Source organism: Strix uralensis, chromosome 6 (genome assembly GCF_047716275.1).
Source record: "Strix uralensis isolate ZFMK-TIS-50842 chromosome 6, bStrUra1, whole genome shotgun sequence".
NCBI lineage: Eukaryota > Metazoa > Chordata > Aves > Strigiformes > Strigidae > Strix > Strix uralensis.
The window spans coordinates 13,258,692-13,276,508 of NC_133977.1; the positions used below are offsets into that span (position 1 = coordinate 13,258,692).

The 17,817-nt window shown below is 38.5% G+C and overlaps 1 protein-coding gene across 3 annotated transcripts in view; it reads right to left on the reverse strand.

Annotated features, from left to right (window-relative positions):
* The window catches only part of HECW2 (HECT, C2 and WW domain containing E3 ubiquitin protein ligase 2), a 173,458-nt gene that overhangs the window by 52,226 nt on the left and 103,415 nt on the right, over positions 1 to 17,817 (reverse strand). For all 3 annotated transcript variants that reach the window (XM_074872747.1, XM_074872748.1, XM_074872749.1), the window contains 8 exons: positions 15,409 to 15,484; positions 14,507 to 14,676; positions 12,297 to 12,439; positions 9,506 to 9,606; positions 6,671 to 8,008; positions 5,258 to 5,353; positions 2,515 to 2,665; positions 2,050 to 2,153 (listed from right to left, as the gene is read on the reverse strand). In XM_074872747.1, the coding sequence (XP_074728848.1) occupies positions 2,050 to 2,153; positions 2,515 to 2,665; positions 5,258 to 5,353; positions 6,671 to 8,008; positions 9,506 to 9,606; positions 12,297 to 12,439; positions 14,507 to 14,676; positions 15,409 to 15,484 (2,179 nt within the window). The remainder of the gene's footprint in view (positions 1 to 2,049; positions 2,154 to 2,514; positions 2,666 to 5,257; positions 5,354 to 6,670; positions 8,009 to 9,505; positions 9,607 to 12,296; positions 12,440 to 14,506; positions 14,677 to 15,408; positions 15,485 to 17,817) is intronic.

A 17,817-nucleotide genomic window follows, 5' to 3' on the forward strand; every position in this document is an offset into this window, starting at 1 on the left:
GGTTTAGCCTGAATTTGCTTTAAACTGATTTGTTGCAGCACAATAAACCATCTAGCTGCACATGCATGTGCACAAAGATAGAAAAGGTAAAGGGTATGGCAGAAGTAAAGAAAAAAAAGTATAAATGGAGTACTTGGCTAAATCACAAGTTCTACAATGACTTGAAACTCGAGAAAGGGTGGCATTGCTTGGGTATTGATTAATTTAGGAAAGAGTATTATAAGAGAATATCGAGAGCATCTAGAGACAAAGCCAAAGCACATAATAACACACAATTACGCAGGGGACTGGATAGGTAACTAACTTTATAAATGTATTAGTAAATTAGTATTAGGAAGATGACCAAGGAGAGAACCGCTTAGCGAGAGGAAAAAATAGTAATGATGCTTAGAGCTCATTAAAAAAGATCTTTCCTTCTGTATTCATTCAAAAAGTTAACACCAACCAGACAAGCAGAAGAACTAAAGAATGGGATAAGAAAGAAAACTTTCTTCTTAGGTCAGAATAGGTAAAGATCAGGTTAAAGACTGTGATGGAAATCAGAGGTTTTCAAACCGTCTGGGCTTGATGAATTGTACTCTAACACACTCAGGAAACTAGGTGAAGCAATCCCTGAGACATTGGTGGTTATTTCCGAGGTCTAAAGGAGTTATCAGAAAAAAACAAAAGGGATAAATATTATATTAATTTTTAAGAATAGCTGAAAAAATGGTGAAGGAATCTATACATGAATGGACATATTTCTCAGACAGACACATGAACTAATTGTCAAATTACTTAAAGCAACAAGAAGACAGCAAGGTAGAGAAACACAAGTAACATGGATTTCTGAAGAATGAATCATAGCAAACTACTTGAGTGGTGTAAAGGCCACGTATTTTGATGTCAGTAAGGCCTCTAATACTCTCAAAATCATGTTGGGGGAGAAAATTACCTGAAACAGATGAAACCACCTGGAGAGGTGTATGCAGCACTTTGCAAAAATATACTGAAGAGCAGTTATGATATATGTCAAACAGAAAGAGTGCACCAAGTGATGTTTCACTGAGATCTGTCTGGGTCTGGTCCTATTCATTATTTCTATTAATGACTGGATAGGGAAGACAGAACTTGCTCAAACTAGGAGATGCTGCAGTACTTGTACAGCAGGATGGGCAAGATTCAAAACCATAGTGACACATTAGAAAAGTACAAAGACCTGTGTGCAGGTAGGGATAATCAACTGCACAAACACCAGATGAAAAACAGACACCTGTGCCAAAGATCTAAACAGAAGAGTCTGGACCTGATTTTAGCAGATCAAAGACTGAACACTGGTGGTTAGTGTCAAACTAGCAGAAAAAAAGTAATAATTATGCAGGAATGTACAAGGAGAGCTGTACATAAGCCACACAACTTTTCCACAATCTCCTCAGTACAGCAGAGTCATAGCTTTAATTTTTTGAAATATTCCTCAGGAGCTGAAGACCAACTGAAGAGACCTAAAAACACAAGCCATGAGGAAAGACTAGCAAGTAACAGACATAAGAATATAAGAGAAACAATATGAGTAGACTGTCTATGGAGAAGATGTTATAAGAACACAAGAGATAGCATTTGCAAAGTATGGTTTAGGTACAGCTCATCCTATCTATCTTCAGCATGGAGATGAAGCTGACGACTGCCCAAAGACCTTTCTAGTCCTATATTCTACCATTTCAAAATGCAGTAGCAGATTCAAAATATTTGTAACCCAAACCACATAATTTTATACTTTTTCACTGCAAATGTCCTGCCCGTATTTTTACCCACTCAGGTACTGACAGACGAATCCCACATTCTGAAGAAGAATCTCACAGCTCTGAATCTCACATTCATCTCTTCAGTGTATTGAACAGGCTGAGCCATAGTCTTCAAAAACTAGACAGCAATGAAAACAGTTTCTTTTTCACCCAGACTTTCAGAGGCAGAAGTTAGGCTCTGCCTTATGTCACTCTCATTAAATCATCTATGAGACTAGTGCTCCCTTTAGAGAGGGAAAAAAAAATTTATTTTTTTTTTTTTTTTGACCTGCATTAGAATGGTGAAAGTCAGTTTCCTCTCCAGCTCCATCCACGGCATTTGTATGCTCTTCAGGCCTGTCATTGGTCATTGTTCTTCGGATGCTCTGGTACCTAGGGTTAGAAAACTGGACTTTATCAATAGTACACAGTAACTGCGATCCAATTCTGGCTCTGTTGGGAGCTTGCCTGTCTTTTCTGCCATGTAGGTTAATATACATTGACCTCTAATTTCTGCATTAATAGTCTTTTGAATTTCTGAAAACCAATATCAGATTTTTTTTTTGGTCACATAGCTTATGAACACAGGTGGAATACAAAAGCCCACATGCCAATTAAAAGGGACAGCCACATAAAAATAAATACATATGGCCAGCTGCGGTAGCAACTGCAACCCTGTCTTCATACCCTGTCTTACAATGGTGAATGCAGTTTTGCAAGCACACAATTCACAAGCAACAAGTGTAATTCCTACCGGCGATTCAGCTGTTCCATTTGCTGTATGGAATTTGACCTCTGGAGAATCTGTGGGGCTGGGGGGGCTGTGGGTCGCTGCCATGTTGTTGTCCTGTTCACGTGGTCCACATAAAAAATCCGTCCATGGCTGTCAATTCGAGCCTCCCAGTCTAAGTAGCAATAAAATACTGTGAACTATGGAGGGCTTAGGGTTTATTTATTTCTTTATTTTAGCTCTGTCATTTTGGTAACTGAATCTACTGTTTCAAGTTTCTATTTCTCTTTTACAGGATGACTTCAGCGCAGAACTTTCTTACTAAAGGGTTAAGAGATGCGGCTTTTCCCTATTGTATCCCATAAATCAAATCCCTGCTGTACGTAAGGTTCTGTGATAGCCATATCTAATAATTTCCATTCCTTTCTCTGTTCTATTTCCCACTAAATTTCATTTATATCTCAAAAAAGCAAACTGAAACACTTTAACATTCTCTGAAAAACATTTCCATTTTTTAAAAGAAAAAAATTATTGAAACATGTTCCTGTGCAAAGGTCCCATTTAAAAAAAAGTAATACCTTCTGATGAAATAAAAATACTCAGAATTTTTATCCAGAGTTTGTAAACAAAACAAAACATAGAGGTATTCCAGGAAGGACAGAATTGTTCACTGGGGGGCAAAAAAAAAAGTTTAAATTTGTGAATTCATTATTCTGCTTAAATGTCAAACTCTGAAGCACTGTATAATAGTGGAGCTTTTTCTTATGGTGATTATGTGTCCAATTCTGACACACAGTCACCATTTCTGTAATGCAGTATTGCAGAAGAAAAGCACTTTTGCCTGGCTTCAATTTTAAATACACAAGTTTAAACACTTGGGCAATGGCTTCTAAAGTAAAGCACCTACATCAGTGTTGTAATGGACAAGGATATCTATCTTCCATTAGTCAAATCGTTGTTAGACAAATGTGTTACAGGTAATTCAGCTTGCTGAATTGCAAAATTGTAATTCATCAAGGTTGTGTGGTCAAGCTTATCCGTTGATTTTTCCCTAAGAACGTAGGAATTGGAGCATAATGTTGCATGTTATAGGCAGAAATACTAGATAAATATTTCAATTCTTTCTCTTGTTCTTTAACTTAACCAACACACAACTGAAAGAAATACCCCTATTTTTCTTCCTTAGTTTCACATTCTGGTGAAACAACAAATAGAATACAATCCAAATCCAAATTACAAAGAAATTATAGTTTATAACTCAAAATCATATTCTAAATGCTTTCTCTAATTTTTCACCATTAAAATATTAAAAGTGTTACATATCTGAAAGAAGAGCTTTGAAGAGAAAAACTGCATCTAGGCAACAATTAGTATTTAAGATTTTATTCACATTAGCAAATAACGATCTACATAAAGATTGCACTGGGCTTTGACTGTAAAGGGGTGATTGTGAATATGCATGCCCATGCACGACTGTGTAGAATCCCAGCAAATGTCAGAAATGTTAGAATACCACACAGCCAAACCTTTTCCATTAACATTCCAATAGATTTTCCAAGTAGTTATTGTAGTGTATAGTTTGCCTCTGAAACACAAAAAGCAATCTATGTATAAACCACAGTATTGTAAAAGCTCTATATGCTTTTATCGTTTATTACACTGATCTCTGAGTATTTCCTGTAATGTTCTCTTTTTCACTATGAAAAGTGATAAAAATGCAAATGAAATATATACATCTCCCAGGAACAATTTTGTAAAAAATAATACAGGTTTATTGAGGTGGCAGTTAATTCATTTTAGGATCTGCCGCAGGACTGATTTGTTATATGCACTGATTATAAGAGAAAGCAGCAGGGAGCAAAATCTTCTCATCACCCTGGCTTTCCAATACACAGTTATATCTGTGTTCTGCTATCAGGCTCCTTCTAGTTACCCTCTCCAATTACAGAGCAAACACAGTCCCACTGCATACTGTGAAATAAGTATCTATTCATTTTATACTAAATATCTGAATTCCTGACTCCTTTAAAGTAATACAGCTTTGCCAGAGACTTCAGTAACTTTTTTTTTTGCTTTTTTTGTTTTAATGTTTGCCCATTAGCTGTGTAGCTTTTTTTTGGTCCTTTCTCCTTTCTTTAAATATCTAACACTGAACAGATTTTCACTGCCCCAAGTTTATGCAAGTGAATCAGTCCAACAATTGAGAGCAATATATTTTTCATATGCATTAGAGAAATTACAATTTATCTGTCAATTTAGGCTCATTTAACTGTTGCTTAATACCCAGGTTTGTTTTAATTCAAAAAGTCTTCATACTGCCTCAAAAAATGCAAGGACAACACAGACACCTATCACATAACCTGCAGAGATTAAAGATGTTATATATTTCTTTGTAAATCATTCAAGAAGTATTCAGAGATTTCAGAGTGCTTGACATCTTTCCCTCCAAGTGCCTCATACAGCATATCACCCCACCTCCACGTGCACTGAATACTGAAAAGGCAGCACCGTGCCTTCCTACTTCTCTGCAAATGTCACTTAGCAAGTCTGTATACACCAGGTATAATTATCATAACACATCCCGATAGTTTGCAGACTGAGCACAATGCCTTTTACAAAACAGCACTAGACTTCATCATCATCACTCTTCACTTAGAACTTCTCAGCTGTTCATTCTCAGTTCTCACATTTAAAAAAGAAATGTAGTGAGATCTCGGTAATGAGATCCAGGCATCCTATCCCCCAATTAAAGTATGAAGAACCTCACTTGGTGGTAGAGCCTCATCCACTCTCTGGTACCGGCTAACATCCTGACGTACCGAAGGCAGCGATCTCAAGGGCTGATGGCCATTGGCTTGAGAACCTGGAATCAAAATGCCCACAAATTATTTTTTCAGTCCATGTGGGGAAACCCTAGAGTTGCCTCTAAAGTGAACAAGACATGGTAAAGCTTCTTCAGGACTACAATATTTTAGGATATACCTAACAGTCATCTATTTTGGGGGGCAAAATAAATTATGTCTACAGTTCTAGGTAAGTGATTTCTCTGGGATGCACTGCAGTCCTGGTCCTGAAAATGTCACCTCTTGGGATGTGCCGCATCCACCTGTGACCAGCACAAGCCAGGGCACAGAAACAACAGCATGTGCCTCAGCCATATCCCAGCAAGGGACAAGACAAAGTTCCACCTGGCCCCTGCAGAAACCTTGCTGTAAGAGTGGGAGGTGAAACTGTCCATTGACCTTCCTTGCTGCAGCCACACTGATCTGCAAAACATGGTGCAACCCGACACCTAATAAAAAGAGCCCCAAACGTCTAAAAAAATGCTGTAAAATAAAGTATTGATAGTATTTGAATACCAAAATTATTTGTTCCAAATCAAAGAGATGTTTATGAAGAGAAGAAACGAATAGATCCCAAAACTTTTGAAATGTTATGAAAGAGATGCATTCAGAAACCCACTTGATTAGATCTACTTCAATCCCTGAAGAAACTGAACAGATAATGCACTGTGAAATGTGCTTGGAAACAATCCATTAGGGACACAATTCCACTTTCAGTGATTTTAGTAAGACACAAAATTCTCAACTGTTAAAATAATTTTATAATTGGTACAAGATTTACAGTGTTAATTTGAGTAACACATTCGTCCCTCCCATGGTTCCAGCTTGCTAGGATGTGTCTGTACAGATAAGGAACTGGGAAAGGGAAGATAAACAGCCTGAAATGTGCTAAAAAATCTTTTTTTTTTCTCCTTTTGATTACCCTTATATTTTAATGCTAATATATAAACATGTGAAAGAAAAGACCCAAATATAAATTCTAGTTTTCATTTCATAGTTTTGGGATTTTTGTCCCCCCTCATTACCATTTTGATTAGCGAGCAGGGTAATATTGTGGAATTCTTTCCTCCTCTTCATCCTCCTTCTCACTACTCTCTCAAGAATTAAAATATATCCAATTTCAAAATAAACATGTCTTGGATATTTCAGGTTTGATTTTTTTGTTAAATCAAAACCCCAAGTCTCTTGAAGAAGGGAATAATTCTCAAAGGAAAAAAAAATCTTGAAAGATAATGAAATTGAGAAATGAAGATCTTTATTTTCAGATGTTAATTTTTCAAATAATTTTTACTGGTTGCAGAAGGGTCACTTCAGAAAGTGCCTCCTGCAGTTGTTACCTCCAGTAGCTCCTTCAACCTGTGCTGTCGCACCCTCACAAGCTGCTTGGGCTCCTTCAGCTTCTTCATCCTGAGACTGGTTATTGGCAGCTGCCGCCTGCAGGCTTCTTCTTCGCCAGATTTCTTCTGCTTCCTCTTGGCCTTGTAATTCACCCGCCTCAGCCTCCTGTACTTCCTCCTGAGGTAACTGTACCGCAGGTAGAGAACCAGAAGTACTTGCAGAGTCCTGTGCTTCAGCACCTGGCTCAATTCTAGCTGCATCAGTGGCACAAGCTCCCTCTTCCTCCTCCTGAGAAGAGAAAGCTGGAGTCTCAGGAAACCTGGCACTTTCAAAAGAAGAACACCGCATCTCAACTGAGGAACGTCGCACAGTCGCGCTTTCGTTGCAAGAGCTGTCTGCCCCTTCCACGTCACTCTCCCCTTCTGGCCGGGTACTAGCCTCACTGACGCTTTCTGTGCGAGCAGGATCACTCTGCTCGGTTTCTGATGACATCTGGGAAGGTTCAGACCCTTGATCAATGGATTCCATTTCATTAACTCCCCTTCTGCTCCCAGCAGCGGCATCAGCAGCTCCTGCATCCGCACTGCTAGAAGGCTGCTCTGCCTCCTGAGTGGCACACGACTCACTGCCAGCCTGGTCTGCTGGTGCTTCGCTTTGAGAACCTTGCAGGCTTTCACCTCCTGCTAACTGTGACGGTGGGAGCTCTGGAAGAGTCTCTTGCTGGTCATCAGTTAATGGCAAAGGAGCTTCAGAGGCTGAAACGTTTTCATTCTCCGCAGGCCCTTGCATTACCTGATCTGATGAGCAACTTAAACCATTTCTTTCAACGTTTCTTGTAGCACCATTAAGCATTATTAAACCACCATCATCTTCCAAGGAAGATGGAAAACCCAGGTCTTGATGTAGCTCATGCTCCTCTTCATCTGAGTCAATGTGAAGCATAGCATTAAGTCTCGTGTCAGTAGGAAAGCTACTCCTCAGTTTTGGGGAGGCTCCACGTGGACGCTCACCACAGGCAGACGTCCCGGGTCTGGGATGAGTATTGTGTTCTATTGCATCCAGATAGTCATTTAGTGAGTCCTGGCGACCTCTAGTAGGTGATGATCTTGAAGCACCGGAGGTCAACTCATCCTGGTCCGTTTCCAGAGTTCTACTAGTCCTTAAAGAATGTCTCAGGATTGCTTCTCCAGAAGATTCCTCGAGGACAGGACCATTGGAACACACTGTGGATGTATCATGATGTCCTGCTGGCATGTCCTCATCATCGGAGGGGCTCCCCAAGTCTCCATTTACAGAGTTCGCTCCTAACAAATTGCCAACTGTTTCTGGTGAAGCATCTGCAGAGACACAAAGACTTGAATCTGAAACACAATGCAGCAACAGACAGTTCATTCTACTTTGCATCACAGAAACGATATAAAAATACACATCTTTCAAGATATTTGCTTATTTCAATCAGACAACTAAGGGAAGAAAATACAATTAAAAAAACAGAGGCATCTACAGCATTATAACAGCAATTACAGAATTTTCTCTGTGTAAGTCTATACTATTTTGTAGGATATAGAAAATTTAAGGGGTGAAGTATGACCTTAGAGGACTCCCATTTTGCTTTCCAAAGACAGAGCACTTGTCAAGCATCTTGCCAAACTGTCAGTAAAACCAGCCTTACTATCAAGGAACCAGTTTTCTTCAGCGTATCTCTCATATCCAAAGGCAGGATTTATACAAAGCCAGTCACTGACACCAGTTGCCATTACACCCTTAGCAGCATGCAAACCAGCATCTGAGATCACATGAGGAATAACAAACTGTGTACAGATATCAAATTCTATACACAACATTTATTTCAAGTTAATTTATAGGACTTTCCACAGTAAAGAAGGAGAATCTATTTAAGTAAAGTTCATGAGATATTAGGCATACTACGGTAATAGATATATAAGGGAAATGAAAATAAGCCATCTCATTTTAGAGACGAGATGGTAACTTCCCACATGGAAATCAAACAGGCATAGAGTTGAATAATCCATCTATAAGTGTCTGTACACATCTGCAAGAAACCTAACGTTGAAGTCAGTGAACTAGAGTGCCTGGCAACAAACAGGACTGAAGACAGAAGCATATTTTTTAAACGGTGACAGAGCAAAAACATTAATGAGATACAGGACTACATGGCTACAAAAAAGGCAAGAAGGCTGTATCAAGTTAAAAGATAGAGCAGTATCTCACTACCAAAGAGATTATACCAAGTCTAATGAAGGAGAATATAAGATCATAAACATGTAAATAGACACAACTATGTGATAAACATGTAACTGTACCAACCATGTTCTGCTAGTTGCCTTCAGACCAGGAAAAGGGAAATAAAAGAACTGCCTGATGGAAGCATGTATTCTCATAACCATAACATATATTCTTGGTTCTAAGTAGGACAGAGTCCTGTGAAAGGGGGACAGGACAGAATGATCTGCATGTACACTGGCAGGGGAGGAGAGCACAGGTGGAATCTTACTTACAACTGCTTATCTCTGCCAAAGGTGTTACAGAGTGAAGAGAAACAATTAACTTGATTTCCCAATCTATCCCATAAAATGAGAATCATAAGCAGATTCCCTTAAAACCTATCTAACAAAATAGGAAAACAATATGATTAAGTGTTGCTGTTTTGAAATTACCATCTCCGAAGCAGCACCTGACATATCTAAATTTTGAATCCCAATAGAAAAATCTGTAATAGAGGCACTATTGCAAATGAGAAAATCCTAGAAATACGGATCGTAGGATCTCTCCATACAACTGTCATTCAATTCAGATCACTGACAAATTCTCACCTTCATGAACAGAAGATGTGATTTCCACTTTGAATTGGAGATATCCACTTACATGATCAGCTGGGAGCCTTCTGCCAAGATTGTAGCTGAGAACCTGGTCTCTGCAAAAACAAAGATATTGGTGTATTTTTAAATTTTAACTGGTTTTGTATTTCCAGTATTTTGTATCAGAGGCTCTTATCAGAGAAGAGTCAGCATGATAGAATGTAATTTCTATTACAATCTTTAAATCAGCCACATACTCTAGTTTGTATGGAAAAGCACAAAACCAACAATGGTGTAAAACGCCTTTAGTTAACAGATAAAACAGCCTAATAACTTTTAACCATTTCCAAATACAGATTGTGCCTCAGCAATTCTTATACATCCCTAAATCTCTTCTTAAGTTCTAAAGAAATCAAACTGCAAAGGATCCCTTTCCCCTAACCTCCTCCTTCCCCCAACCAAAAATGTATTATGATTAACAAAACCTTTCGTTTTTTAAAACCTTCTGCCCCCTTGTGGTTTTTACTATATACAAAATTCCCAGTTTCTTCACATTTTAGTTCTCATTCAGTAAAGCACTTCTTCATTCTTATTTAGAAAAGCTATTAATGCTTGGATTTAACTTCAAATACATTCTTAAGTTATTGAATTCAGCGAGACTCAGACTTGATTAAGCACTTGTACCAGCTTGAGACTTAGGATCAGATCCTAGGCTATACATTCTTATTAGGCACAGCCAGAATTCACAGCCCCACCCCAGCACAGCTGAAGGGGGAGGAGGGGGCTACCACAGGAAATTATTGTTATTTATGCAAATAAATTTATATTGGTATAAACACCTCTCCTTTACTGGGAATACTCCTACTGCAATATGAGTGACAGACTAAAACAAATGCAAGGTCCTTACTGAAATAAGATGCAACAGTTTTCATCCAAACATTAACTTTTGGCAAAAAAAGTCCTGAGCAGACAATGTAAGGCAAAGCAGCCTCCCCACGTTGCTCTATAGGCTGCAGTACAACAAATTATTATAGCAGTGTCTCCAGGATCTGTCACAGATTCATCACTCTCTACTCCAACTGCATTTCTTCAGCTAGACTTAGGGGTATCCTCAGAAGACTGCCATTTGAAGTTTCCACAGTTTTTACATAAGGTTTATATTACTCTAGGCCATTTGAGATTAGAGAAAAGCCATGGCATGACTAATGTCTGCTCTGTATACAGTTGAATCAACTAGATGATTCTCGTGCTCATTTATCATATTTTTCACGAAATTTGAAGCCACTGGCCATTTCGTTACGTAAATTTGTGAGCTATGATGACAGCTAAAAGTGAGGCAGAGTTTTAATTCAGTGTGTCTAAAAGTGCCTGGTCCTGGACTTCACCTTTTCATTCATTAATACTGATCATTAATACAGGGAATACTAATGGGCATGCTTTTTTTTAAAATAAATTCTGTGTCAGAAGAATTTTACTTCCTACAAATTTTGTTGTAAGAATTAAAATTCCTACAACTCTTACAATTTTATTCTTACTTTACCAGAGTAACCACCACTTTGGAAACTTAAAGTTGAAAACTGTTTTCAAATTGAATTTTATTTGCTCCATTTATACAACTTGTTACTTTGAGGGGAATATCTGTGAAAAAGGAGGCCAGTCATTTATATCGTGCTTTTCGTGCAAAAGCATGATGATACCTCCATGCCCTGAACTTTCAGGGAATAATATACACATTTTACTTCACCGTCACTCCTCATGGGCCTCATCCAGGCCTTTTACAGTTAATGGAGACACATTAACTTTAGCGGACTTTGAGTTAGGTCCTATATAAAGCACACTTGAATAATTCAGTTCCTCCCGCTGTCTTTCAAGGAATTATTTTTTCTAATTTGTCAAATATAGCAATATATGTAAAAGGATGTTAACAAAACAATATAATTACTGCTCTGTCTTAAATGTAAAATATTTTCGCACATGCTGCTGCATGTCTTGCAGACTAACAGCCATTTGCTTCACAACTGCAACGTATCACAGTGCCTAATTACCAGGTCTCAGGTTCTTTCAGTGCATCTGGTTGTACGAAGGCCTTGTTGGATCATTCACTTCACTAAGCTATGGTTGCCTCCAGTAACCATCATGAAGCATAAGACATCTTGAAAGTTTCTAAGTGACTTGCACCTTTATACCAGAACAGTTAGCTACCAAAAAATGAACCGATTTTTTTTTTTAAATAGCACAACAGGTAAATTTTGAGCCCCATCAATGCACTATTCATAGCAAAAGGCAACTTTAATTGCATAGTACCACCAGCACTCTGAAAAATAAGGAGTCACAGCCTTGCAGTTCTGGCCAGTTAGCTGAACAGGTATTAAATCCCTGATTATTAAACTGACAATTAAAAATACTTGAACTGTAAAAGAAGTGAGACAATAAAATCGGCTTCCTCTAAAAAATTTGCACACAATCATGTAGTATTGTGATAATGCCTTGTTTCTTGACTAGCTAGCCAGAGGGTAACATTTTTTGTGAGGGTAACATTTTTTGTGTAAAGAAATTAAACTGAAAACAAATTATAGACACACATGTACACAAACATGGGTACATGCATTCAGAAGGGGGCTAGAAACACTGACATCTTCCAGTCAGGCAATAAGGCTATTAAAATTCCTACTAAATTTCTTACTACAGACCCAGTAGAAATTTGCTGGACTGTACCAGTAAGCCAGAAAGGCTGCTCTGCACCATTATCCTAGATGCTGAGTCTCCCTGATCAATGGAAGTTAGCATTAAGAATGTATTAATTTACCCAATTGCATGTCTCTCCAGTAGTCTCTGAACCGGTATGGTTAACTTCCCAAGAAAGCGCTTGATGATCGGACGACTCTTAGCAAATTTGTCTTTAACCTCAATTTCCAGGACATCTGTTAGAAGTGCAACAAAAGAATATTTCTGGAAGGAAAGAACATATTTGACACCATATCAATACACCTTTATTCAGAAAGTACGGACATAATTACTACTAGCATGCAGTGAACTCTGAAAGCAATGACTGATGACAGCAGTTTCCATATTGCAAAATAATGTCAACATCATTTATTAAGCACTGTATTTTTGCACATGTAACTAGCCTCTCAGGAAACCCATACCTTTTTACTGTTCCTTGAAAATAATTGCTCAGTAGGAAATTGCACTGGATAAAACCACTTTTATGATCTATGTCAGAAAAGAGAAAGCAATGTATCCTAGGTGCTTGCTTCAATACAGATAGTAGAAAGCAAAAAGAGAAGGAATCCCTGCTGCACTCTACCAGGTTATAGAAGAGTAGCCAGGTCAATGCAGGAGGAAGGAGGAAAATGTCTCACTCTAGGCTGTGCTTAGTGAACTTCCCTTCCAGCACCATGCTTTGCATTAATTTTTTGTATGCATGACAGGAATTCAAAAGGGCAATGTGTATAGAGTATTTTCAGGAGCACTGTAACTAAAGGAGGAGAATTTGCTATAGATTTTTGCCCCGAAGTTCCAAAATCTTCTCACCAAGTCCCAACAGAACCTTCTTCTGTACTTGGGGCCTTTAAACAACAATGGTGCTAATTTAGAAAAGATTTCTTGATGTCTGGTAAGATCATTCTTCCACCCTTCCCTACGAGGGAACACTATCACAATTATTCTCTTCAGCCTAGCATCAATTTTCATGCAGTTTATGAATACTTTATCTCTGAGATCTGTACTGCTCTGTCAAGTCTGCCTGAAGATGGCCAAAAGATTCAAAAGTGTAGATGTAAACCAGGATCAATTCTGCACCACTAGGACAGCATATGTAGTGGTACCATAAGCTGCTGTTGTCAGAGCATTGCTACAAGGGAAGATAAAGCAGCTAAAGCAAGCTGATACAACGCATACACCAGTGAACATTACCACTTTTCTAATAAGCTTTAAAACCAAGGGGAATTGGAGGAGAAAAAAGTGGGAAAATAAGAGTAGATTTTCTTTCTATCTACTCAATAGATGGATGGATGGACAGACAGAAAGATGAAGAATCAGTTTAGAGATTAGAACTCTGATTTTTTTAAGATTTCAAGACTTCCACACATCTACAGTCTTTTCCCACAATCAAGCACCCCAGAGCAGTGCTAATGCTGGCCCTGCTCTGTTCTGCTTTACTGCTTGTTTGGTTTGATTATGATTTGTGGGAACATTTTCCAAAGCCCACTTAATTTTCCAGTCTTCCTAAAGAACACATTAATATTCATCAAACACAGTACAGGAGGCTGCTCCTTAGAAAAAGGAATGCTTGTTGGTCCTGAAAGGGTTATGGACTTGTGTCAGCATTTTTACCTTGTTTCCCAGATAAACATTTATCTTCAAAGGCAGAGTCTGGCTCTTCTGTGCTCAAAGACAGTTGTGGGACTGAGTTCCTTCTCCAAGACCTGCACAGCTTACCCAATATAAACACATCTGGAAAACTGGCTTCTGCCAAACTGCCTTTTTTTTCCCCCTTGCTGAGTGGTGCTGTAATGCCTTCCTCGGCTTTCCTTCCTCCAGCAGCATATACAGAGCCTACAGGAAAGAGCATCCCCTCTGCCTGACAAAACTGAAAGTTTGCCACCTGCTATGTACAATGAGAATATCATTTGCAAATGAACAATTGTTGCAGTCCCTGAGCATAAATGCTCACTTATTGTACCTTTTCTTAAAGAGTCCTGCCACAACTTATAATCCATTTTAATGTATTTTTGCAATTTCAAGAAATCTACAGGGCTGTTGAGTGAGTTGAACTCTTGCGAGCAGAGAAGGAAATGAAAACCTCACAGCAGTGCAACTTAAATACACAGATGATAGCTGTTTTTATCCAACCACAGGGTTCCTAAAATTACTACAATTTCTGTATCAGTTTAAATAACTAGCTACAAAAATAAGCTCACAGCCTTCAGAGAGTAAGGACTAATGCATACAGAGAAGATACAAGCCTGGTACACTGCATCAGCTGGCAGACAGCTCTCAAATGGGATACATTACCTCTCTGTGCCAAACAGGATTAGTTGTGTTACTGATGATAGTCGACCTTCTTTCCTGGCCATGATGAGCAAATGTAGGAAACGTACTTTTCTTGCCTGGCTGAATGGACATCTTTAGATAAGGATCAGGGTTGAAGAACATGCCTTTTTTAAGTCCAACTGCTCTAATATCTATAAAGCAAAACAAGAAGGAAGGAAAAAGGAATTGAGTAAATTAAAGTTAGTTCACAAAGGAGCACATTCCTAAAACATTACCCAGGAAATCAATTCACCATAAACTACTAAATAAAGCAACTTAAAAATACTCATATGTTAACTGGATCCAGTGTACAGAAGACAGTTAAAGCAGGAAGTCAAGTGTTTTCCAAAGAGCATATAGGGAGGAAAGGTATTCACATCCTCATTTATATTTTAGCCTCAGTATGTAAGGCATTTCCACTCTTAAAATAAAACCAAAAACCACATAAAAGTGCTACTCAAAACAAGTGAAGTTGGTAGACTGCACCTCTACAGCTATTTTGCTTAGCTGTGTTACAAGTAAAGATTTTTCTTCCTTTCTAAACCACCATTTGCAGCCATTGCTTTTTTACTACCAGCTTGCATTTTATTTAGAGGCTAAGTTTTCAACTCTTCAGTATGAGAGGAACTGTCCCTTATGCAAACCGGAAATTTCTCCAAATTTTTCACGCTGGGTTTCATCAAATCCATTTCTTTCACTCCTAGAAATTCATGATTCTGGCTTGTTTTCAACAGAAGTTCTAACAAAATTACATCTTTCAAGCCACTAGAGTGTGCTCCTACAGAGGCTAATGAAGAAAAGTGTTCCATCTTAGATGTTATTTAAAACAGCAATTTTTTTTTTTAACAATAATTTGTAAAACACAGAGTAGTGTTGTTTTTTACCTGAGAGGGTAAAGCTGACTAACTTCCTAGAATGCTGGGCTCCCGAAGCACCTTCATCTGTGCCTTCTACTCCCATCTGAAGAGGAGAAAAAAATGAAATATACCACAGAAGTTTTTGTCTGCTTTGTACATGCTTGAGGACAATAATGCACTTGTAAGGTAGTATGCAGGGGAAGAATCTGACCAACTACTGTCTGTTACCACAGACAGTCAGAGCTACAGCATTTGTTCCTAGGAAAACATCTATTATCTATGGCACACAGTGCTAATACACCAGTACTTGGAATCTTCCAAATCAAACATGTATAGGCCAATACACATGCAGACACTATTAATCAGAGAAAAGGAGACTGTATTTTCTTACAAGTTTCCCTTTTGTAAAATAAAATCAACAGTGTGGATTGGTAATACATACCAAAGCACTGAGCTGGCCAGTGACAGCATGTGTGACTTCTGTCACCTTCCACAAATAGATAATTTACTGTGCAACAAAAAAAGCAAAGAGATCAAAGAGAAACTAACAAAAGCCTTCAGATCTATGAACAAAAGCTCCTTTTAAACAGAAAAGTGCATCAGATATCTAAATATGAATGTGGTCTAAAAGCTTATGCTTCACAGATTTTTCAGGTTTGGTTTCTACCAAAATCCCTCCTTAGGTAAAACACTATTTCAAAATACAAAGTTTCTCATGTGTTAATGTCTAGCTCTTCCAAATAGCAGAATAGTTTGTCTTTCAAGTCAGAGTTGTGCATCCAGCTGAATAATCTATCATGAAGACATCAATGGAGCTATCTTTCAAGTCCCAACAGTTCTCCAGGTAGGCACTCACTCTCAGGCAGAAAAGGTGACACAGCCTGATGAAAAAGCTTCAGCCAAACACGGTGCTGGGGATTAATACTAGTGATAGAACAGGAAGTCATCCAATCTATTGAATGATAAAAAAACCAAGCATGGCACACCTATGTGTATAGATGAAGTACGTAAAGCAGTTTTGAGCAGTTGAACAGTTTGAAGTTACTGGATTGATAAATTATTCTGGAGCCATGGTAGCTGCAGGAAAGCCACTTTGCGTTAACCGAAAACGTAATCATTCCTTTTTATATTGCTTTAAGCTACTTAATATCATTAACTTTCAAATACTTTCCACAAAAATCAGCAAGCACATTGGAATTTCATCGGAATTAGCAAACACATGTAATTTCTCCTGTTGCAAAACTCAAATACTTCGTATTTAACAAGCAGTCAAACGAAGCGATGAAGAAACAGTGATGACGTTGATGCCTGACGTCCCCATGGGCCTCAGAGGTCTTGTGAGGGAACACACCATGCCAGCAAGCACCGCCGGTCACCAGCCAGCCCACTCCCTTCTCTCACTGCTGGCTTCACGATGCACCCCCGTTCTCACCAGAGTGCTTGAAACTATCCCTTTCCCAGCCAGCATGACATCATTATGCCAGTGACTTTATATGGACACCTAAGCAGTGACAGCTGCTACCAAAATTACAAGGGCATCAAAAGCAATGGGTTAATTACAGCTGCATCAGCGTCCCCTCATCTACAGACAGATTCCCTGGAAACAGCAAGGGGTGCATCCCCCTGGATGGCAATGCTGCGCAAGCAAGGCCAGAGGAACACTATGTATTCCAGTTTACTCTTTTGGGCATATTCTAACATGCATTGTTTTCTTGTTAAAAACATTATTCAGCAACAAAAAGGCCTTCCTCACTCTATACCTATTTCCCTGCTACATCACTGACTCTGAATAATATTGTTTACATTGCTAATCATTACTTCATTTTATAGAAAATAGGATTTGTCCACAATTCAGCTATAATAAAATGAATTGTAACGGTGTTCCCTAGCACTTCTATGGTTTTGCTATATAACCTTTTCCTGTTCCATTATGATCTGAAGAGCCATTTCAATTTTTCTGTGCCAAGTACAAAACTTCATCCCAGCATACATGCTTAGATTTTTGCACTACAAAGGCTCTCTCATCTGGTGCAACGCAGTGTTTCTGAATGCTAGATCAGGCCTTGTATTTCCACTACTTCAAATGAACACAACAGAATGTTCGTTGCTTATCTAAAAATAAGATGGACTGAAATGCCTAGTGTGATGTGCCATCAGTCTGAGGAAAGCCAGAAACATGGCACCCACCAAACCACATAAAGCAAAAACATAGAATGATCCAAGTAAGCAGGTAATTTATTGCAGCTTTAAAAAAGGGAGTGGTAACACCATGACTCTCTTACCACTTCCACAAACAGCATACCTCTAACAGACATGACCAGTGCCAAGAGATCAAAGCGTTCTCTACTGCACAGTGCTAAAGCTCAACACCAAAACCATGAAAATGGTGTGAGATATTAACATTTAACAATAGGTATAGTTATAACTAATCCAATG